Here is a 24,998-nt window from a genome sequence, read left to right as displayed (position 1 = left end):
TGAAAACCGACTCCCGAAACAAGTACTCTTTGGAGAGCTTGCTAAAGGAAAAAGATCTGTCGGTCGCCCACTCCTACGATGGAAAGATACGCTAAAGAGCACTCTTAAGCAATGTGACATCTCACCAGACACATGGCAACTCGAGGCTTTGGAGCGTTCCAGCTGGAACAACACCACAAATGCTGGCCTTAAAAAGATGGACGATCTGAGGCAGCAAAACAACGCACTTAAACGTGCACGTCGTCATGCGCAGAGGGAGGCCACTGCTGACGGGACCCTAGGAGCATTCAAGTGTTGTCACTGTGACCGAAGATGTACAAGCCGCATTGGCATGCTAAGTCATGAGCGTGCCTGTAAGAAATGAGAAGAAAAAAGAAGAAAAAAGAAAGAAAAAAAAAACACAACAACATGGAACATGGACGCTTCGCAGGCAGCCATCGTCGACTCGACGGGCAGCTTTGTGTTGTGTATTTGTAATTTACTGGAGGCTGAACGTGGCAGGATGAGGTTCCAGAGATCTCTGCAGCTGCAGACGGGGGAATTCAACCCTCAACCCTCAACCTCCGAGCTGACCCGGGACCCGGTGATCCGGTACCGCCGGACCACCGAACCGGGCTTCAGGTTTTCAGTCCAAAGCACTGATTTCAGCTGCAGACGTTACGTAACCATGGTAACGGTGGTTATTAGCCTCCTGTGGAGTCACCACCTCGCTCTTCCCTCATACGGTGATTTAACACCTTAAAACCTTAATCTCTCTAGTTCTGTCCTGGTTCATGTTAAAGTCAGTTCTGGTTCATCCAGAGTAGACGGTTTGTCAGGTCCAGTTCTGTTTGGCCTCGCCGCCTCAGGTCGCCGGTACCGGCTCCTTCACGGGTCGGCGCTCGCTTTCAAAGAACCTCCTCCAGCACCAGCAACGACGTCTGAGGGGATTTAATTTGCTCATTTAAACATGTAACACTTCTGGTTTAATAAAGTTAATTTGGTCCATGGCTTTATCTGCTGCTGATTCTCTTCGTCGGACAAGAATATTTAGGATTTTAAATACCCGACACACTGCAAAAACTCAAAATCTTAATAACAATATTTGTCTTATTTCTAGTTAAAATGTCTCATTTTTAGTCAAAAGACATCTCATTACACTTAAAACAAGAGTCATCACCAGAAAAATAACTTATTTGACAATTTTCACCTGTTTCAAGTAGATTTTCACTTAAAATAAGGATAAAATAAGGAATGGAATAAGATTTTTTTGCTTGTAATGAGAAGATAAATCTTGTTCCACTGGCAGATTTTTCTACTTATTTCAAGTGAAAATCTACTTGAAACAGGTGAAAATTGTCAAATAAGTTATTTTTCTGGTGATGACTCTTGTTTTAAGTGTAATTAGATTTCTTGACTAGAAATGAGACATTTTAACTAGAAATAAGATAAATATTCCTGGTAAGATTTTGAGTTTTTGCAGTGTTAGAGCTCACCGCCTCAGGTCGCCGGTAACGGCTCCTTCACGGGTCGCCGTTTGCTTTCAAACAACTTCCTCCAGCACCAGCAGCAACGACGTCTGACGGGATTTAATTTGCTTGTGATTTCATAAAGTTAATTTGGTCCAGGGCTTTACAATCTAACCTGCTGATTCTCGTCGGACAAGAATATTAAGGTTTTTAAATACCCGACATGTTTCAGCGACTAGTTCCGCCTTCATCAGAGTCCCAGGATGGTGATTGTGTTCCACCAATTTATCTTTTATTTTATTTAAATAGTCGCTGAAACATGTCAGGTAGGGAAAAAGAAATGTTAAAGATTAGGGGTGGGACGATACGGGCGACTCACGATTCAATACTGTGGCGATATGTGGTCCACGATAACGATAATATCACGATACACGATATCCACGATATTCCATATATTGTAAGAAATTTCATCAACGATATATCACGATATGTGACTGAAAAAAGGAAAAATACCCATAAAAAGGAAAACGTCTGAAGTTATGCATTTATTCAATGCCAAAACTTTATAAAATGTACAAAGAAAGTGCATGTGTATATTTCCTCACTGCCTGCTAGGCTTGTAAATGTAAACTCTGAACAGCTGGACTAATTAAAGTGCATGAACAATAGTGCGGTGACAACCACGTAAATCCATTATGTGTGTTGTAATTAAATATCCATATTTGCCGTCAGTTTATCGATTATTTATACAGAGAGCGCAACAATATATTGCAATATCGTTTTTGTTTTTTTCCCCCACCACTAATGTCAGGTATTAGTCAGGTAACCTAAATATTCTTGTCCGACCAAAAGAATCAGCAGGTTAGGTTGTAACACTTCTGCAAAGCTCCTGCTTTTGTTTTCCTGCAGACGGTCTCGTGATGAGTCCAGCACGTAGTTCCTCTTGTTCCACCTTCTCTGTCGGAGCTGCAGCAAGTCTGACCTGATTTAATATGATAATAGTCAGATATGAACCATCAGAAGCCGAGGAGATGAGCAAACGTCAGGAAGATTATCTAACCCCCGGGCCGGTGTGTTAGTCTCATCTACCGGAGAGCAGAGTCAGAGCAGCTCATCCCTCAGAACTGTTGTTAACACCATCCCTGGTGTTTGTTCTGATTTGTTGGCTAAATAAAAACCAGGAAATGAATGTAATTATGTAAATACTCTCTGCAGCCCTGAGGGAGGGATAGGGGAGGATAAGGGAGGGGGGTGTTGGAGTCTCCCCGCTGGTCTCTGAACCAGATCACTGTCAACAAAACACAGACGTGTGATGACTGGTGGATTTACCACATTCATCATCCATGGTGGTTTTGCAGTTCATTCGTGGTGCATTCATGGATCTTTCATGGTGCATTTATGGTGCATTCATGATGCAATCATGGTGCATTCCATGTACATTCAAGGTGCTTTTGCGGTGCATTCATGTTGCATTCACGGTGCTCTTTACGGGGCTTTCATGGTGCGTTGGTGGTGCATTCATGGATCTTTCATGGTGCATTTATGTTGCATTCATGGTGCATTCAATGTACATTCAAGGTGCTTTCGTGGTGCTTTCGTGGTGCATTCGTGGTGCATTCGTGGTGCTTTTGTGGTGGTTTCGTGGTGCTTTCATGGATCTTTTGTGGTGCATTCACGGATCTTTCGTGGTGCATTCACGGATCTTTTGTGGTGCATTCACGGATCTTTCGTGGTGCTTTCGTGTGGTGCATTCACGGATCTTTTGTGGTGCATTCACGGATCTTTCGTGGTGCATTCATGGATCTTTCGTGGTGCATTAATGGATCTTTCATGGTGTATTTGTGGTGCTTTCGTGGTGCGTTCACGGATCTTTCGTGGTGCATTCACGGATCTTTTGTGGTGCATTCACGGATCTTTTGTGGTGCATTCACGGATCTTTTGTGGTGCATTCACGGATCTTTTGTGGTGCATTCACGGATCTTTTGTGGTGCATTCACGGATCTTTTGTGGTGCATTCACGGATCTTTTGTGGTGCATTCACGGATCTTTTGTGGTGCATTCACGGATCTTTTGTGGTGCATTCACGGATCTTTTGTGGTGCATTCACGGATCTTTTGTGGTGCATTCACGGATCTTTTGTGGTGCATTCACGGATCTTTCGTGGTGCATTCACGGATCTTTCGTGGTGCATTCACGGATCTTTCGTGGTGCATTCATGGATCTTTCGTGGTGCATTCATGGATCTTTCATGGTGTATTCGTGGTGCATTCATGGATCTTTCATGGTGTATTCGTGGTGCATTCATGGATCTTTCATGGTGCGTTCGTGGTGCATTAATGGATCTTTCTCGTGCTCTTTACGGTGCATTTGTGGTGCTTTCATGGGGCTTTCAATGTACATTCATGGATCTTTCGTGGTGCGTTCATGGATGTTTCACGGTGATTTCAATGTACATTCATGGTACATTCTGCGGTACCGGGTCCTCTGATTGGTTGCAGCAGATGGATCTGCTCTTCTTTTCTCTGGAACCTGCCAGTGTTTGCTGCAGTGAGTCAAACACGACTTGACCTAAATACACCGGCGTGTTGGAGGAGCCGGGATACGAGGATGTGAGGATGTGAGGATCCGATGATCCCGGTCTCTCCTCACTCCTTGTTTCCAAACACTGAGCTTAAATTAGCGCGTGACACCGGCGGAGGCGTCAGGTTGTTTGTTTCTGCGTGACTTCCCGGCGCTGCGGATCACCAGCCCGGTGAAGCTGCAGGCCCAGTCCCCCCCTGGTCCAGTCCCCCCCCCCCCCCCCCCCGGTCATGTGACCCGGTCTGGAGCTGGAACCACCGCTGGTTCTCACCGTAGTCCGACCCGTTTCCAGGGTTTAAAGTTTGAAGATGAAAAAGTTCATCTTTGTTTATCACCCGTGTGTATAAGAAGAACTGGAGCCCGTGATGTCATCACGTAGCCCCGCCCCCCGAACATCAGTGGTTTGATCCCGTTCAGGACCGGCAGATAAGAGCTTCACCTCAGGAACATTAGCCGCTACACTTTCGCCGCTCGGGTCATCGGCGTGTTTGATGCAGCTAAGTGGCAGCATATGTACGGCGGCGAGGGTGCAGTGCATGCTGGGAAATGGCTCTCTCCAGGATTAGAGACTTTTTAATCCCCCAGATCCTCCTCAGCTCAGAAGTTGCCGGTTCGAGGAGCCGGTCACGTGGTCGGGGTCAGAGGTCAGCGGGTCCTGGTCCTGGTCCTGGTTCCCGGTCCTGGTCCTGGTTCCCGGTCCAGAGTCCCGGGCAGACCTGACACCGGGCAGGGGGGGGGGGGGTAAACCCACCGCTCACTTCTGGTTTCCATCAGCAGCTTTTAATTGGCTGTTTTTCTTTAATCCTCCGCCGAAGCCGAGACGCCGCGGTGCTGCTGCAGATCTGGAGCTCCGGTGTTTCAGATAAACGTCTTTAAAACTCAAACACAACATTTGAAAAGAACAGCTCTGATCTTTATCCCGCTTAGATCCCAGAAACGATAGATATTGAGACGACTATGAGGACTAGACCTCAGATGTTTTATCGTGCAGCAGGACCAGGATGATGGTTAATTCTCTGGTGTTTCTTCCTTTTATCAGCTGGAGTTGGTTTTGGACCTGAAGGTTCTGGTGTCCTGGCAGGTCGGCGGCAGAATCTGAGCGTTTCTTAAACTAATCAGGTCACAACAGATTTAATTCAGGCTCGACTTTAAACTGAGATGAGATGAGAGGAGCAGTACCTGCCAATCACCGATCACAGCCTGAAATCCATAAATTCGTCAACTTTGTTCTCTCATGTACAACACTGACGTCTTATTATTAGGTGTTAAAATTAGGAGATGAGAAAGTATCATGAATTGACTGTTTTGTTGCAGACTGATATTTCACTCTAGAGATTCTTAGAGACGACTTGGACTCAGCAAGTTGTAAACTAAACCCTAGTTTTCCTGTGGAAAAAGGTTTTAAATCTTAAAATACTATAAAAATAAAACTGAATTATGAAAGCTTTAGTGATGTGACCCAGGAAACTCTTGTGAGTGAAATAGGGCTGGGCGATACGGACCAAAAGTCATATCTCGATATTTTCTAGCTGAATGTTGATACTCGATATATATCGATATTTTTTCTGTGCCATAATTGGGGTTTCCCCCAAAGCATTATAGCATAGCATCTCTGTTAGCATCTCTGTTAGCTTCTCTGTTAGCATCTCTGTTAGCATCTCTGTTAGCTTCATTTTTTCTGAGGCAAACCCTTAAAAAAACAGTCAGTTTTAATACAAAGCCTCGTGCCAAATGTCACACAGGTTCCTTTATTAACAGAGGTCTGCACAATATCAACATGTATAAAACAAATGAAATAAAAATAAACTGCCTGCATATATAGAATAAAAATGCTTCTTGAATAAAATAAAACAAATATCCCTTTCCTGCATAACAATTAGATTAAAATACACTGTAATTAATACAATGTAGACAGTAACAGGCAGACTTTTCCACTGAGGTTGACAGTTGTGCAAATAACAAAACATTTGTGCAAATCTCAAATAAAACATTCAAGTCAATTTGTCACAAAATAAGCTATATCAAAATCATAAAAAAAAAAATTACATTTTTTTAAATCGATATAAACGATATTGTCTCGTACCATATCGTGTTTGAAAATATATCGATATATATTAAAATCTCGATATATCGCCCAGCCCTAGAGTGAAACTCTTCACACCAGAACTCCAGATGTCCCTGGTGAAGCGACTGATAAGGCTGTCGTTCTGGTGAGGGTTAGTGAGGGTTAGTGAGGGTTAGTGAGGGTTAGTGAGGGTTAGTGACGGTTAGTGAGGGTTAGTGAGGGTTAGTGAGGGTTAGTGAGGGTTAGTGACGGTTAGTGAGGGTTAGTGAGGGTTAGTGAGGGTTAGTGAGGGTTAGTGAGGGTTAGTGAGGGTTAGTGAGGGTTAGTGAGGGTTAGTGAGGGTTAGTGAGAGTTAGTGAGGGTTAGTGAGGGTTAGTGAGGGTTAGTGAGGGTTAGTGAGGGTTAGTGAGGGTTAGTGAGGGTTAGTGAGGGTTAGTGAGAGTTAGTGAGGGTTAGTGAGGGTTAGTGAGGGTTAGTGAGGGTTAGTGAGGGTTAGTGAGGGTTAGTGAGAGTTAGTGAGGGTTAGTGAGAGTTAGTGAGAGTTAGTGAGGGTTAGTGAGGGTTAGTGAGAGTTAGTGAGAGTTAGTGAGGGTTAGTGAGGGTTAGTGAGGGTTAGTGAGGGTTAGTGAGGGTTAGTGAGGGTTAGTGAGAGTTAGTGAGGGTTAGTGAGAGTTAGTGAGGGTTAGTGAGGGTTAGTGAGGGTTAGTGAGAGTTAGTGAGGGTTAGTGAGAGTTAGTGAGGGTTAGTGAGGGTTAGTGAGGGTTAGTGAGGGTTAGTGAGGGTTAGTGAGGGTTAGTGAGGGTTAGTGAGGGTTAGTGAGGGTTAGTGAGGGTTAGTGAGAGTTAGTGAGAGTTAGTGAGGGTTAGTGAGGGTTAGTGAGGGTTAGTGAGGGTTAGTGAGGGTTAGTGAGGGTTAGTGAGGGTTAGTGAGGGTTAGTGAGGGTTAGTGAGGGTTAGTGAGGGTTAGTGAGAGTTAGTGAGGGTTAGTGAGAGTTAGTGAGGGTTAGTGAGGGTTAGTGAGAGTTAGTGAGGGTTAGTGAGAGTTAGTGAGGGTTAGTGAGAGTTAGTGAGGGTTAGTGAGGGTTAGTGAGGGTTAGTGAGGGTTAGTGAGGGTTAGTGAGGGTTAGTGAGGGTTAGTGAGGGTTAGTGAGGGTTAGTGAGAGTTAGTGAGAGTTAGTGAGGGTTAGTGAGGGTTAGTGAGAGTTAGTGAGGGTTAGTGAGAGGGTTAGTGAGGGTTAGTGAGGGTTAGTGAGGGTTAGTGAGGGTTAGTGAGGGTTAGTGAGAGGGTTAGTGAGGGTTAGTGAGGGTTAGTGAGGGTTAGTGAGGGTTAGTGAGGGTTAGTGAGGGTTAGTGAGGGTTAGTGAGGGTTAGTGAGAGTTAGTGAGGGTTAGTGAGGGTTAGTGAGGGTTAGTGAGGGTTAGTGAGGGTTAGTGAGGGTTAGTGAGGGTTAGTGAGGGTTAGTGAGGGTTAGTGAGGGTTAGTGAGGGTTAGTGAGAGTTAGTGAGGGTTAGTGAGGGTTAGTGAGGGTTAGTGAGGGTTAGTGAGGGTTAGTGAGGGTTAGTGACGGTTAGTGACGGTTAGTGAGGGTTAGTGAGGGTTAGTGAGGGTTAGTGAGGGTTAGTGAGGGTTAGTGAGGGTTAGTGAGGGTTAGTGAGGGTTAGTGAGGGTTAGTGACGGTTAGTGACGGTTAGTGAGGGTTAGTGAGGGTTGGATGTGACTGTAAATCAGGGGCCACACATCCTGGTCCTCCAGGGCCGCTGTCCTGCATGTTTTACAGGTTTCGCTGCTTCATTGCACCGTGATAAAAGTGACTGTGTCGTTAACAGAATTGTGCAGACCTGGATGACGAGCTGATGACGATGATTAATTAGAATCAGGTGTGTTAAAGCAGAGAAAACACGCAGGACACCGGTCCAGGGCCAGGGTCGGTGACCCCTGGTCTGGTCTGGCTCTGATTTCATCAGTGACATATTTACCACTCGGCGGCTGATGATCAAGGCTTATGAATCCATTACCTCAGCATGTAGTTCTGTAGTTTTCCTGCTGTTGCTGCTGTCGTTTCTAGGTCTCTGTTACAGCTGAGTTAGTGCTGATGCTGCAGCTCCTGCTCTTTCTTTGAAAACTCAATATTCTCCTTTGAGTGAGAAACTTTCAAATGTCTTATCAGCTTCGTTGTGTTGAAATTCTTTAGTAACATTCCTCCTCCAGGAATCTGCTTTGCAAACTGCAAGTTTGTTGTCCTATTTGGACGTTGTAAAACTTCAGTGTTGATACTCTGTAGAGTCTGCCTGCTAGAGACCCGGGTCTGGGATGTGGGAATTGATTGATTTTTGATTGAATTGTTCATTTTGAACACATAAGGAAAAAAATATAAAATTTTAAAACAAATTCAAAACATACAGAAAAAAAGCAACAACAACAAAAACGTAATACAAACAGGGAAAAAAAGTTAAAACGTATTTAACCCTGCCCCTTTGTTACCTCTATTATAAATTAAACATCAATATTAATAATAAATAGCTGCTAATTTACCTATTAGGCTACAGATTTTCCCATTGGTTGAGCCTTTGCACCTAACCAGCTAACAAACACAATCTTTCCTTAACATAACTCCTCAATCAAATAACTGCCCAGAACTTCCTTTTTGTACCGTTTTTTAAATGGGTTTATATTTGTACATATATGTATATATTTGCTTCAACCCATCACCCAACCCATTCCATAGATCCACTCCAACAACTGAGATACACACGCTTTTCCTTTTAGAATAAACACATTGTTTTTTTAAATTACATTTTCCTCTTAAATTATAACCCCCTCCTGTCACAAAACATTTTCTGTAAATTGCCTGGAAGTGAATCAGTTCTCGCTTTGAATATGATTTGTAAAGTTTTTAGTTTGACAATGTCCCAGAATTTCAACACATGCGACTTTAAAAACAGTGTGTTTGTGTGATCCTTATAACCTTATAATTATTATATCCTTATAACCACATTGTGAAGTATCCTGATTGCTTTTATATATATAATTGCTTATATATGTGTTGCCCCAAACTTCCACACAATAATCCAGATATGGAAATACTAGTGATCAATACAGAATGTTAATGTTAATTAACGCGCCGGCGGTGGTTTGTTATAAATGTCATCAGATCGAGCTGCTCTGAACTATTTTGAGCATTATCGGCCGATCCTGATCGGTTAATTGATCGGTGAAGGACCGGCAGGACCGGCGGTGGATCGGTTGGTGGTTTGGTCGGCCGCAGGTCCGAGCTGTCGTCCTCTCAGAGGCTAGATCCTTCAGCAGGTTGATGTGGAGGTGATGGGAGATTCACTCACTTTTTAAAAGATTTCTGTGGCCTTTATTGGTGAAGTAGGGGACGTTCGGGGGTGTGGGGGGGGCAGACCGGGACTTGAACCTGCGCCGCCTGTACGAGGACTCCAGTCTCTGTTCAAATGTGTTAAGATGTCCTGCAGGTCTGGGATCAGGTCTGGGATCAGGTCTGGGATCAGGTCTGGGATCAGGTCTGGGATCAGGTCTGGGATCAGGTCTGGGATCAGGTCTGGGATCAGGTCTGGACTTGAAAAGAGCCGTCACAGTTTGACCCGTCTCTAGACTTGTAGTTCTCCAGACCACTTTGTTGTGGTCCTGGTCTTGTCTCGGGTTTCTGGGTCTCGGACTCTGATAACTGAGAGTCCGTTTCATCAAGGTGACAGAATCTGGTGATCAGCAGTTCTTCCTCTGGTTAATGAACAGTTTTGTAAACTATTTGTATTTTGCATCTGATTTAATGTTTTGGTGCGTCTGCATGTGTCTGTATTTAATTACAGTTTTGTGTTTATAACGGCCTCGTTTGAATAAATATATGAATAATATTTGCACATCGTTGTGATTGATTAAGCATCAGGTTCCTTTCAATGATGCTCATATACGGTGTAATCTGATTACTATAATGGTAAATAGTCAGTTCGTTTACAAGCAGCAGTTCAATCGGATTCCTGATCGTATAAGACATCGTTCGGACTTTTAAACTGCATGTAAACACCTCAATCCGATCTACTTCGGACATTTAATGATCGGATAGCAACACCTAGATAACTCGTTCACAGTTGGAATGTTAACGCCATGTATACGGAGACATCGGATATTGCACTCTGAGCAGCTGGAGAATTTACTCTGGGGCGTTTCCTTCCTTCCTTCATTCCTTCACCCGGAAGTGAAAGGAGACGGCGCATGTTCAATAGTTGTTTAAACACCTTTTAAAAGGTTGTGAAAGAGATGCAGAAGCTTCATCAGGAACTGGAGTCAGATCAAAATAAAGTGGAAAAATATACGGAAGGCGTAACGTTGGTGCCAAACAAAACAGGTCAACCGGAAGTGGCTCTTTGTTGAAATGGTTACCATGGTTACAGCGCCACATAGCGTCACAGAGTCAGCCATGCTCTGGACATTTATCCCATTCTCTGAACAGCAGGTAAACTCAGACAAGTGATTGGGTTCTGGATGTTTATCTGATACAATCAGAAATACGATGTCTTTGCTGCATGTAAACGTACTGAATGTCTCTCTCCCTGGTCTGGTCTGGGTTTAGGGGGTCTGGACTAGTCCTGGTCCTGGTAATAACCGGTTCTTCTCTCCTACAGCGATCATGAACAAGCTCCGGCAGAGCTTCCGGAGGAAGAAGGACATCTACGTCCCCGAGTCCAGCCGGCCGCACCAGTGGCAGACGGACGAGGAGGCGGTGAGGGCCGGCAAGTGCAGCTTCGCCGTCAAGGTGAGAGTCGCTCCTGCACCGCATGATCAGGTAGACCGGCCAGGTTCTGGGGAAAGCAGAACTTCTCCTGGTTTTGGCAACAACAACCTCCAGTTGTGCAAACAGAAGTGCAACGGTCCGCTTCCTCTCAACACCCGGGTCCAAGGCCCGGCTCTCTCCGGGGGGGTCCACTAGTCCCTCCACCTAGGTGCGTTTTCCACCAGTGGGGGATTCTGGTTAGTTTTTAGGACCCGGATCCGGATTTTTGGACCACATCCAATTGTGGGCGTGGACTTTTGATTGGCAGCTGGGTGACTTTGATTGACAGGAGTTAGTTAGTTCCTCTTTATTTCGGTCAATCACAAGCATAAAAATCAACAAGCAAGATAACAAACATTTACAGATTTTTCTTTGGTCAACATGGTGATTATTTTGACCAAAAAGGTCTGGGCTTGAAGCATAAAGCTTATACTGCCCACCTTTTAACATAATAGAATATACAAAAAGAACAAAAGAAGTATCATGAGGTTACACAAAATAATAATAATAGTAATCAGTGTTTCCCCTACCATTATATAGGCCTGGCGGGGCCGCCAGGCCAACGAGACCCCCTGCCAGGCCTAAAAAAAAAATCAATGATCATTTACGTTTAGGAGCCTCTGCAGCTGTTTTGTTCTGCAACGTGAGTCAACCTGCTTCGTTGCCTAGTAACGATGCTAGTAACGCTGCTGAGAGCGCGGGAATATTATTATACATTATGGGATGTATAGAGTTTGTAGCTAGCTAACTATGGCGCCGGCCAAAAAAAGAAAAAAATATCGCGGGCAACAGACAACATGATATAAAGAAATGTTTCTGCAGGTACGTGTTTGTGTTTGCATGAGACGCTGCAGGGAAGCGTGAAGGAAAACACAGCCCGACCACACACCAGGCGTCCGCGGGGTCCTAGCGCCAGCCATGTATGAGCGTCTAGGCTGATTTATGGTTCTGTGTTACACCAACGCAGACTTACGGCGTAGGGTACGCGGCGACACGCACTGTATGTTGCGCGTCGCCGCGTACCCTACGCCGTAGGGTACGGCGTAGGGTACGCGGAACCATAAATCAGCCTTTACCGTCGCTGACAACGGTCCGACTGGTGACCCAGTAAAAAACAACGCATTTAAACATCTGGCTGGGATCCCGAATCGCTTAATAACCATAAATACAGCCCTTGGTTGTAAGCAATAATGATGAAAATAACACAGACAGTAGATTGTCTTTCCACTAGAACCACTAAAGGTTCATTTTTTCCCCAGTCAAATGCATGTAACTCTGTTATAACAAAACGGGAAAAAAAAAACTTCTACAATGTTTAAATTATTTACAACTGATATGATACTGATAATCTCATTGTGAATAGGGTTGTTTTGTGGCATATGTCGTCAGCACAAGCAGCCGTTAAAAGAGGACCAGAGGGTTTTCATAGAGATCCCTCTGAAATATCTAGAAAAGATGTGCTCAATGCTCATATGGGTCAGACCTTTCAGGCCCATGACACTCTGGTTAAAGGTTAGATTAAGCCTAATTATTTCATTGAAGTGATATCATTCAGCAATATAGGCCTACAATGATTTTTAGTGTAAACTTTGTTATATTGCTACATGTCCAATATGCCGTCCCACGCGCCTCGTCTGGTTAGGATTTTTTTGGTGGTACCACCGGGCCTGAAAAAAATTCTAGGGGAAACACTGATAATAATAATAATAGCTGTAATAATAGTAATAATAAGGATAATAATAAGGAGGTGGGCGTGTTCAAGCCAGTACCAGGAAGAAGAGACCACGTGGTTCCTGAAGTCCCGCCCTGCTGCTCCAGAAGGACACGCCCACCTCCTGTCAATCAAAGTTAGATGGTTAGATCACGGAGGAGGAAGTGATGACACAGAGTACAGTACCTGTCCACATCCGTGGACAGAATGTCAGGCAGGGGCCCACCGTTGCAGGGGTTGCAGGCAGGACCTGGTGCTTCGGGGGATCGACCTGGGACGGTCAGGAGGAGTGAGGTGCTGCCCCTGGTGGTGACCCGCTATGCCACATCCCAGCCTGTTGTTGGGCTCATTCTGGAGCGGTAGTCAGAAACTGGGTTCTAGACGGGTCCAAGATCCAGATCTGGTTCTGATGTGTCTGGTCTCGGCTGTGAGGTTAAGCTGTTTATGAAGTTTGTAAACGAGTCCTCTGTCTCTCCTCCACCTCCTCCACCTCCTCCACTTCCTCCTCCTGACCTCCTGCTTAGTTCCTGCTTCCTCTCATGAACCACAAGCGTTAGTTCACCAGTTTTCAGCATCTTCCTAAATAAAGTTTAAAGTTTCCAGGCCCGGTACCTGTAAAGGTTCTGGTTCTGGTCCGTGAGAGACCTGCAGCTGCAGCTTCATTGTGAGACTGCAACCTACCATGCTGCCTAAGACGCTGCTGCAGTGAGACGTCTGTCCTGCATCTGCTCGTCTCGCCTCTTCCTCGCCACCACCGCTGCTGCTGCTGCTTCTGCTTCCATGTCGTTGCCGCCGGCAACGTCTCCTCCCGTCTCCTCTCGTCTCCTCTCATCTCCTCAGATTGTCTCACATCGTCTCACGTCTCCTCAGATCCGTCTCCCTGGGAATCCCAGGGTTCCGTGCGTGTGCACAAGGGGAGTGTATTGTGATTCCACTGACTGATGTTTCGTCACGCTCTATAAATAGCTGGGGGGTGACGGCGTCTGCAAGGAAAAGGCAAGGACTTCCTGTCCGGCACGGCCTGGACAATAGATTCTGAGGAGGTCAAGAGAGGGAGAGGGGGAAGAGAGAGAGAGGGAGAGAGAAGGAGGGAGAGAGAGTTACGGCGTGAATCTTGGACCAGATGAATCCATCACCGCCGGCGTCTCCGTCACTCGTCAAGGTCGTCACCGCGTCACCGCGGCGTCGCGCCAGCAGGAATTACATCATCCCCAAAGACTCTGAAAGTCATGGTTTCCTGCTTTACCTCAGAACTGAACCGGTCTGAACTGGTCGGGACGTAAACGCCAACTCGTCGTCTTAGATTTGACCCACAAACTTTGAATTCTCCTCCCCCGGTTTCTTGGTTTACGGCGAGGTCGGCGCCGCGTGTCCCGGACGGGTCGTCCCGACCCCCCCGGCGTGCGAGCTTCCTGACCGTCGTGGGGAGATAGAGAGAGACCCTGAGAGGACGAGGACGTAAACACAAACTTCTGGGGAGGGAGGGGCTGGAGGGGGCGTGGCCTCGTCATGAGGGGGCGGGGCCTGGAGGAGCTCAGGTGTCGGGGAGCCGGAGGAACCAGTTGAGCCGATCAGGAACAATCCAGGGGTGAACGCCCCAGAGGAGGAGGAGGCCCGGGCCCCGGGGGGGTCAGGCGCCGGTCACAGCCCCCCTCATCACTACTACCCCACCATCCTCCCTTTGGCCCTTGAACTGAGTGATAAGATGCAGCAGGGGGGAGTTCTGCATCATCAGCAGTCGGTTCATGAACCTGTTTTAAAGTCGGTTTGTTTTCAGGTTTAAAGGCACAAAGTTCTGCTTTCACACCTGAACCCCCCCAACCTGCGGGTTTCCTCCGGTCAGGGAGGGACAGAATACACCAGTGGTTCTCAACCTTTTTGGGGTCCCTGCAAATTTTGTGATATATTCTTCTTTGTAAAGTCTCTTTTTTTTAATTTGATGTAAAACAGGTAACAATACAAATGCGCAAAACAAAAACGCATACAGGTACAGGACAAGAGGGGACACTAGAAAACGTAAGGGCGCTATATAAATCCAAGTCATTATCATTATTATTATTAAAACAAATGAAACAAACAGACAAACGAAACAGTACAAAAAAACAAAGTCAATGTTTTTGGTCCAGTTTCTTCTATGTGGCCGTGTATGTGTCTCTCTTCGTGTTTGTTTTCTTTTTCTTTTCCGAAGGCTGAGTCGTCTATGTCCTGAACAAGCTGCCTTTTTATTTTATACAAATCGTCGTCTACTTCTTTTCTACTTCTTTTCTACTTCTTCTTTGTGTTACTGTTTGTCGTGTTCATCTTTGTTTGTTTTTATTTTTAACATTATTTCAATTTGTAGCGCTAACTTGAACTTTGCAGGTTAATGAGTTTCCCCTGACAGCTTGCTGCAAATATTTCATAATAAAAGCATTTTGAAGAAATTAAGGGGGCTTATAATTAGACGGATGCAGATGGTGTTACATTTGTATGACCTTCAACGACGCAAACTTTAAGATTTAAGATTTCTTATTAAAATACAACGAATTCCACTTGTGAATCAGAATCATGTTTATTTGTCCAGGTCAGGTCAGACAAGACATGGAATTTGATTCAGTTGTTATCGCTCACTCTAGTTTACCTAGTTTTACCTCTCAGTAAATAGGTAAATGGGTAATAAACAATGGCAGCTCTTATTAACATATATACAATTTTTAAAAAGTGAAAGGTGCAGCAGAATGAGGTAGATATGATTATTGGAAGGAGAAGAGAAAAAGAGAAAAAAGTCATGTGACGCTCTGTAGTTTAAGTAGATAAAGGTCTCTATCACATTTTTAAAATCTATTTCTATAAATGTCAGAGGATCTTTTTTATACATTTTATTATCATGGACCTTCTGCAGTTCCACCACGGACCACTAGGGGTCTGCAGACCCCCGGTTTAGAACCAGTGGACTGAACCGTCGGGTTAGTCACAGCTGAACTTCTCTCTCTCCTGATTGCTGATTGGTCCGTTAACGGCACCGGGGTCTCAGACCTCGACCTGGTACCGGGTCCTGGTCTCTCTAACGTCCCTCTCTTCTCTGCAGTACCTGGTCCAGTTCTGGGTCTCAGACCTGGACCTGGACCCGGGTCATGTGTTCCGGTTCTAACCTCCCTCTCTTCTCACCAGTACCTGGGCCACGTGGAGGTGGAGGAGTCCAGGGGGATGCACATCTGTGAGGACGCCGTGAAGCGGCTCAAGACGGTAGGTGGAGACTAGAACTAGAACCCTGACTCTCCAGGAACTAAACCCCCCTCTCTCTCTCTCACCCCGCGGGGCCACGCCTCCTCATCCCTCATCCCTCTACATCCTTCCTTCCTTCCTCATGGAACGTCATGTTTCCTGGTTGCTGCCAGTTATCAGTGAGGGGCTCCAGCCAAACCGGCCCTGACACGTACCGGGTCCAGGTCCTGGGTGGGCGGGGCCGGGCAGGAGTGGGTGGGGCTAGTCCTGGGTGGGCGGGGCATGTCATTAGTGGCGGGGCCAGAGTCTGAGGCTCCCTGAGCCACCAAAGGTGGTGGAACCGCCGACAGGTTTCAGTTCCACCTGGAACTCTGACGGGAACTGATGAGATCTTTAGGATTCCACTTCCTGTTTCTAATCTTTTTCTAAAGCTTAACGACTCGGTTCTGTATTGATTCTCATTTGAAAAGAAAAAAAGGACAACAAAAGGTCGATTAGCTTCACCAATATATATATATATATATATACACGTTTTTAATAATAGTGAATTAAATATTTTATCTGTAGGAATTAACAAAATACAACATAAATGATTCTGTGGCAATTCCACCAGAATGTACAACATTTTGCACAAGCTTTCATTGTGAGACTGCAACCTACCATGCTGGACCAGCATGCACCTTTTTAAAATGAACTGATCACTCAAAGATAAAATTATGTCAGCCAACACAGTCAAGTCAAATCCAATCAAACTGTATTTTACAAATCTGCGACCCCTAAACCTGACGAAATATCCACTTCCCTGTTATCTTTCTAACTGAAATGTAACCAGACTTTCAGGCGTTTGTGTCGCTCGGTCGCCGTGGTTACGGTCGACTGCTACGTGCATCATTAGAGCCAACTGGACCCGAAAAGGGAATCAAATGATTCCAAGGGATTGAAACACTGGGAACCGGTTCTGAACAAGAACCGGTTCAAGATTGCCATCCCTAGATGAATGTGACTGTGGAAAACCGCATCCAGAACACAGAAATAATAAAACATGAACACATACTGATCAATACTAAGAACCTCCTGATGTAGGATTTAAAAGTGCTGCACTTGATGAACTGATGAGGATTAACTTGATTAACTGTTCAGGCCTCCGGTCATGAAACCAGATGTTCTGGTCTGGATACAGCTGTGTGCAATGCCATGAGGGAAAGACATAAACGTAGAGAAGTGAAACGTTATAAAGCATTTCCTGGATTATTCTGGGTCTTCAGCTGAAAACGTTGAACCTTCAAGTCCACGACAGCCCAGTTGGGACGAGACCGGAGCAGGACGGTCTGTTTTTGAAGGGTCCAGAACCAGGTTTGGAGGAAATCAGAAGACCCACTATCAAGCACGGTGGTGGAGGTGTGATGATGTGGGGTCGTTCTGCAGCGACATTGATATGAGACGCATTAGCGGGACCTTCAGGGACTACAGCTATGAACTGAAGCTCCGCCATACAGGTCACATCTGGATCTACAGGCTGGTTTTCGGTGCCGGTGTTCTGTCCATCCATGCTACCCGTCCAGATCTGCTACTTTGTGGTTCTGTGCAGTCGATTTTCAAAGTTTGATTGCCACGCCCATAATTTCTCGCATCCCTTCGTTCCATGCTGCTTTTAACGGTGAGGAACATCCTCAAAATCCCTAAGAAGATATATATTTATATATATACAAGCCAGCAGAGATCATTCTAGATGCTTCCCGTGCCCGGATTTCTCCTTTTCTCTCAAAAAATCTGTCTTACCTGAATGCATTAAGTGACAGGAGCATTATTTGATAGGATGTTACTGGACTATCAAATGATGCTACCCCTGAAATATTGATTTAAAATAGATAATACTGGATGTTGAGTATTTAATCCTTCAAAATAAACTACCCATGACATGAATTGCATTACACTTTTTGAACATTACACGATAAAGAGAAAAAAAAACAATTCTATCGCTTTATTTGATATTCATTCAGTCATTCACCTTTATTTAACCAGGCAGGTCATTAATAACATTCTTATTTACAATGACGGCCTGGCAAGAGACAAGGAAGTGGTTTAGGGAGTAAAACACAGTAAAATTGAAGCTCTTACAAAAGTAGAAAACCATTAGGTAGCATTTTTTATGTATTTTTATTTATTTTCATTTACATTTACATTTAAAAGTAAAGTACATTTAGGTAGCATTTTTTATATAGGGTAGCAAAAATCTATAGACACTATCGGTTTATGCGGCAGAAACATTTTTCGACGAAGCAGCAGAAATGGACAGAACACCGAGACTCGGTTTGACCTGAATGAGGGAGGCGTGTTTGTTAGGCTGGATGTTTGTTGATTGATGGTTTCTACACTAAACCTGGGATAAACAGCAAACGTGCACAGCGTCATTCATCTACATCTAACACCGTAGCTTCCTCTGGGCCGGTCCTACGAGGCCACCGGCACCGGCGCCGCCTCCTCCCCCCTTGGCAGCGAAGGGAGGAAACCTGTGAAGGTTTTACAAAGACGAGGAGAAACGGAGGATATAAATATCCTGGAGATGAGACGGGGGCGGGACACGGATGAGTCACGGCTCGATGCTCATCAGCTCCGTCGGCTTCTTCCTCTCCGTCACCGTCGGTGCTGCGATCAGGCGTCCTCGGACCACGATGGACCCCCACCATCCCCACACCGGGACGTCCCCCTGAACAGATCCCAGTTCTGCTGGATCCCAGTTCATCCTCACTGAGTCTTTAACAGGATGACTGGCTTAAATTAGCGTCAGTACAGTTATCCCAAGAACCAGTGGTCCATGGACATTAATATTTGGTACAGTTACCAAGAACCAGTGGTCCATGGACATTAATATTTGGTACAGTTACCCCAAGAACCAGTGGTCCATGGACATTAATATTTGGTACAGTTACCAAGAACCAGTGGTCCATGGACATTAATATTTGGTACAGTTACCAAGAACCAGTGGTCCATGGACATTAATATTTGGTACAGTTACCCCAAGAACCAGTGGTCCATGGACATTAATATTTGGTACAGTTACCAAGAACCAGTGGTCCATGGACATTAATATTTGGTACAGTTACCCCAAGAACCAGTGGTCCATGGACATTAATATTTGGTACAGTTACCAAGAACCAGTGGTCCATGGACATTAATATTTGGTACAGTTACCAAGAACCAGTGGTCCATGGACATTAATATTTGGTACAGTTACCAAGAACCAGTGGTCCATGGACATTAATATTTGGTACAGTTACCAAGAACCAGTGGTCCATGGACATTAATATTTGGTACAGTTACCAAGAACCAGTGGTCCATGGACATTAATATTTGGTACAGTTACCAAGAACCAGTGGTCCATGGACATTAATATTTGGTACAGAAGAACCTGTGGTCCATGGACATTAATATTTGGTACAGTTACCCCAAGAACCAGTGGTCCATGGACATTAATATTTGGTACAGTTACCCCAAGAACCAGTGGTCCATGGACATTAATATTTGGTACAGTTACCCCAAGAACCAGTGGTCCATGGACATTAATATTTGGTACAGTTACCAAGAACCAGTGGTCCATGGACATTAATATTTGGTACAGTTACCAAGAACCAGTGGTCCATGGACATTAATATTTGGTACAGTTACCAAGAACCAGTGGTCCATGGACATTAATATTTGGTACAGTTACCAAGAACCAGTGGTCCATGGACATTAATATTTGGTACAGTTACCCCAAGAACCAGTGGTCCATGGACATTAATATTTGGTACAGTTACCCCAAGAACCAGTGGTCCATGGACATTAATATTTGGTACAGTTACCAAGAACCAGTGGTCCATGGACATTAATATTTGGTACAGTTACCAAGAACCAGTGGTCCATGGACATTAATATTTGGTACAGTTACCAAGAACCAGTGGTCCATGGACATTAATATTTGGTACAGAAGAACCTGTGGTCCATGGACATTAATATTTGGTACAGTTACCCCAAGAACCAGTGGTCCATGGACATTAATATTTGGTACAGTTACCAAGAACCAGTGGTCCATGGACATTAATATTTGGTACAGTTACCAAGAACCAGTGGTCCATGGACATTAATATTTGGTACAGTTACCAAGAACCAGTGGTCCATGGACATTAATATTTGGTACTTTACCCCAAGAACCAGTGGTCCATGGACATTAATATTTGGTACAGTTACCCCAAGAACCAGTGGTCCATGGACATTTATATTTGGTACAGTTACCCCAAGAACCAGTGGTCCATGGACATTAATATTTGGTACAGTTACCAAGAACCAGTGGTCCATGGACATTAATATTTGGTACAGTTACCAAGAACCAGTGGTCCATGAACATTAATATTTGGTACAGTTACCAAGAACCAGTGGTCCATGGACATTAATATTTGGTACAGTTACCAAGAACCAGTGGTCCATGGACATTAATATTTGGTACAGTTACCAAGAACCAGTGGTCCATGAACATTAATATTTGGTACAGTTACCAAGAACCAGTGGTCCATGGACATTAATATTTGGTACAGTTACCAAGAACCAGTGGTCCATGGATATTAATATTTGGTACAGTTACCAAGAACCAGTGGTCCATGAACATTAATATTTGGTACAGTTACCAAGAACCAGTGGTCCATGGACATTAATATTTGGTACAGTTACCAAGAACCAGTGGTCCATGGACATTAATATTTGGTACAGTTACCAAGAACCAGTGGTCCATGGACATTAATATTTGGTACAGTTACCAAGAACCAGTGGTCCATGGACATTAATATTTGGTACAGTTACCAAGAACCAGTGGTCCATGGACATTAATATTTGGTACAGTTACCAAGAACCAGTGGTCCATGGACATTAATATTTGGACATCAATCCAGTTTCCTGATATTTATATGTACTTAATTTCTACGCCGGGGAAATACACGAAGCAAAGCTTGAAGGGATACAAAAGTCTTGACGCTTGGTCCGACTTCAAGGCAGGATTTGTTGGTGAAATTAAAGTGATGAGGACACCAAACTTTATGATTTGACTGTTTAACGTTAGCTACCCAAAAATCCAACATTACCTGATACAAAATGGGAACCACAAATCCACGTTTTGGTGCTGGAATCCAGTTGTTTCTGCGAATTGCAGCGATCCATTTGTCTTTCTTGAGCCCCAGATATACTTGCAGTTGGTGCTTGCGTTCACGTCCGTTCGCTGCACCACCAACTGCAACGTCGCTCGCATAGTACGTGAGGAGACCACGTCGTACTGGCGGTCTCCGATAGGGGGCAGTAGGCAGAGCAACAGTTGGAAAAATGATTAAATATTTAGTAGCAGCGGTAGTAGGAGTAGCAGATTAGAACAATGAACAAGTTTACATGACACCATTGGATGATGTAGGAGATTATAACGTTGCTTTGGTTGCATCTCGGCAAAGGAAACGGCGCCAGCGACCTCCGCGTCGTCACTAGCTGGTATCTGACCGGGACCAGCGGCGAGAGCCAGAACTGCAGGTGTCTTCAGTGTCTTTTTGAGAACGTGCACGTTGACGCGTCAAATGAACGCAGGATATACGCGTGGCGGCCATGACGCGCACGCGTTCTGAACTGCAAGTATATCCCAGGCTGTTTCTTAAGCTTATTTTTTTGCAGTCTGTAAAACGATAACTCCGATTTCTTGCTAAATCTATGAGTACAGTCGATCGCACAACAGCTCTTTCCCATTTTAGATGTTTTCCAGTTGCTCAAACTGAAAGTTTACGCTGCCACTAAGTCTTTCTGCCACTCAGTCTTTCTGACACTCAGTCTTTCTGCCACTCAGTCTTTCTGACACTCAGTCTTTCTGACACTCAGTCTTTCTGACACTCAGTCTTTCTGACACTCAGTCTTTCTGACGCTCAGTCTTTCTGACACTCAGTCTTTCTGCCACTCAGTCTTTTCTGCCACTCAGTCTTTCTGACACTCAGTCTTTCTGCCACTCAGTCTTTCTGACACTCAGTCTTTCTGACACTCAGTGGGCGCAACCCGCTGTGAAGTTGCATCTGAGACGTCATGAACATTCCCTCTATATCTGGGCCCGGCTCCACCCCTGATCCGCCGGGCCTCCGGAGGGTAATGATTGCTGTTCTCACAGCTCTGAGACCCGTGACTCATAGGGGAGGAAGAGGAGGAGAACGTAAAGGAGGACGAGGCTGCACTGCGGCACCGCCAACCTCCAAGCTGCCCTTCTGCTGCTTGTCGTCATGGACGCGGCTTCCTGCCGCCGGCTGGCCGCCGGCCAGAGCAATAGGAGCGTTTCCACGGTTACTCGTGCTGACGGGGGCCTGGAGTCCGTCCCGTACACAAACCTCCACCCGAAGGGTTGTGGGGTAAACGCCGGAGGCTGAGAGACGTTGTTTGGTGGAGATGATGCAAGCCACGAGCCGCCGCCCGCGGCGCTAACAGCCGTTGTGTAACACTCAGCCGTGTTGTAGCACATCCTGCTCCCGGCTGCTCTGTTGCAGCAACACAGCGGGCCTTGTTGTTGTTGTTGTTGACGAAGGAGGAGTCATTCACAGCCGGGAACAAAGTGCAGCTTTTATCTCTCCGGACGGAGGCAAAAAATATAAAAATATGAAGTAAAACTCCAGATAAACGAGGTGTGATGCAACACCTTCCTGAACACGGCATCATTATTTATTCAGTGAGACGCAGAAACGGTCTGGTAGAACCTGAGGACTCGTGGAAAGTCGTGTTCAGAAGAAGAGAGCAGCTCTGTAGAAGCTGTTCTGGTGTCTGTTAACACAACACCAAGAAGGAAAGACATCAACAATGATCTTAGAGAAGCGTCATGTGGTCATTTCCATCGATCGACAGCAGCAACATGTCAGAATCCAGGCCTCATCTGACTCGCCAGAACACACCAGGGTAATGAGACCTTATAACACAGGCCTTTACTGCTGTGCAGAAAAAATATGGGCATCATGCCTTGATCTAATTTCCTGCAGCATGATGTCAATATGTCAATAATAGTTTGGTGGTTCAGTCATGGATCTGAAACAAAACAAAAGACCAACGCATGAACAGAGCAGGCGATTTAGAGATGAAATAAAGCAACAACCCGTCCCGTTATAGATATAAATCCTTCTCTGGACGTCCCAGGAAGTTCAGCTAGACTTTCCCAGGAAGTTCCAGGATGTAGTCAGATCATTAGAGGTGGTTTGAGACACTTGTGTCCACATTATCTCTATAGACTGAGCCCAGATGCATCCTGGGACGGCGTCAACGGGGTGTCCAGTGAGCTAAAGTGGTTTCTACGTCTCACTGAAGAACCCTACGTTGTACAAGTACCTCCCCAGGATTGTAGCTACGCGTTGGGTCGACGAGGAACTCACGATACGATACACATCACGATACGATACACATCACGATACGATACACATCACGATACGATACACATCACGATACACATCACGATACTTGGGTCACGATACACACCACGATACGATACACATCACGATACGATACACATCACGATACGATACACCTCACGATACACATCACGATACTTGAGTCACAATACGATACACGTCACGATACTTGAGTCGAGATACGATACACATCATAATATGATACACATCACAATACTTGAGTCACGATACGATACACACCACGATACGATACACGTCACGATACTTTAGTTATGATACATGATACGATACACACCACGGTACGATACACATCACGATGCTTGAGTTACAATATGATACTTGAGTCACGATACGATACAATACTTGATCACGATACAATACTTGATCACGATACTTGAGTCACAATACGATGCACATCACGATACTTGAGTCACAATACGATACACCTCACAATACTTGAGTCACGATACGATACACCTCACAATACTTGAGTCACAATACGATACACATCATGATACTTGAGTCACGATACGATACACATCATGATATGATACACATCACGATACTTGAGTCACGATACGATACACACCACGATACGATACACGTCACGATACTTTAGTCACGATACGATACATGATACGATACACACCACGGTACGACACACATCACGATGCTTGAGTTACAATATGATACTTGAGTCATGATACGATACACGTCACGATACAGTACTTGATCACGATACTTGAGTCACAATACGATTCACATCACGATACGATACACCTCACAATACTTGAGTCACGATACGATACACCTCACGATACTTGAGTCACAATAAGATACACAACACAATACTTGTGTCACGATACATGTCACGATACAATACATGTCACGATACTTGAGTCACGATACGATACACATCACAATACATTACACGTCACAATACGATACTTGATCACGATCCTTGAGTCACAATATGATAATGCCATATCCAAATTTAGCTGTCCCTCGGTTCCTTTAAATCCAGGTCAAACTCATTTGACTTTGATGAATCATCTAAACCGTAACTCGAGTTAAGTCGTTAAGTCTGACTTTTCTTCATCATGCCACTGCGTAACTAACAAGCTTTTTCTCCCTTTACTTATCCTGTTTCTATTACGTAAAGCACCTTGGATTGGCTTGTTGCTGAGACGTGCCGCACAGATAGCCTTGCCTAACCTAGCCTTGCCTAGCCTAGCCTAGCAGTAGATCTAAAGTTATGCCTTTCCAAACGAAGCTAATCTAATCTTCCCCATGCGGTACATAAACAGTGTTGCTCCTCGACGTTGTCATCTGTAACCATGACGACAGTAAGATGACGCTTCTGTAAAGCAGATTTAGTTTTAGATTGTCTACATATTTAAGTCCACTTCCTCCATGAAAGGTGTTTTTCTTTGTCTCCAAAACTGGTTTAAAACATCTTTGGGAGACAAGTCGTCATCGTAAAAATGTAAACAGCGCTGATTCGTGGAGGTAGCAACGGTAACTAAGGTGGGCGGGGCTTATCAGCAGCATCTTCACTCCCGCATCAGAACTTGTGATGCAGGAATTTCCCAGAAACATTTGCAGTGATAGATATTACAGGAAGTGGCAATCAATACTAAGGTGTGTCTGACTTCCTGCTACTCGTCCTCTTTGAAAGTGCGGTTAGTCGTCCAGGCGCCGCTTTGGACTCTTCTTAGGCTCCATCTTGTCCATCTTGCTGGCTCCGCCTTCATCCATCA

General features: G+C 45.0%; 1 protein-coding gene across 4 annotated transcripts in view; it reads left to right on the top strand.

Moving 5' to 3' along the window:
* The window catches only part of numb (NUMB endocytic adaptor protein), an 80,181-nt gene that overhangs the window by 38,623 nt on the left and 16,560 nt on the right, over nucleotides 1-24,998 (top strand). For all 4 annotated transcript variants that reach the window (XM_061744076.1, XM_061744073.1, XM_061744075.1 and 1 more), the window contains exons 2-3: nucleotides 10,736-10,866; nucleotides 15,746-15,820. In XM_061744076.1, coding sequence (XP_061600060.1) covers nucleotides 10,741-10,866; nucleotides 15,746-15,820 — 201 coding nt within the window. In that variant the 5' untranslated portion in view covers nucleotides 10,736-10,740. The remainder of the gene's footprint in view (nucleotides 1-10,735; nucleotides 10,867-15,745; nucleotides 15,821-24,998) is intronic.

Source organism: Cololabis saira, chromosome 16 (assembly GCF_033807715.1).
Source record: "Cololabis saira isolate AMF1-May2022 chromosome 16, fColSai1.1, whole genome shotgun sequence".
Taxonomy (NCBI): domain Eukaryota; kingdom Metazoa; phylum Chordata; class Actinopteri; order Beloniformes; family Belonidae; genus Cololabis; species Cololabis saira.
The sequence above is the reverse complement of the archived record's forward strand: the minus strand, read 5'-3'. Positions and strand labels throughout refer to the sequence as shown.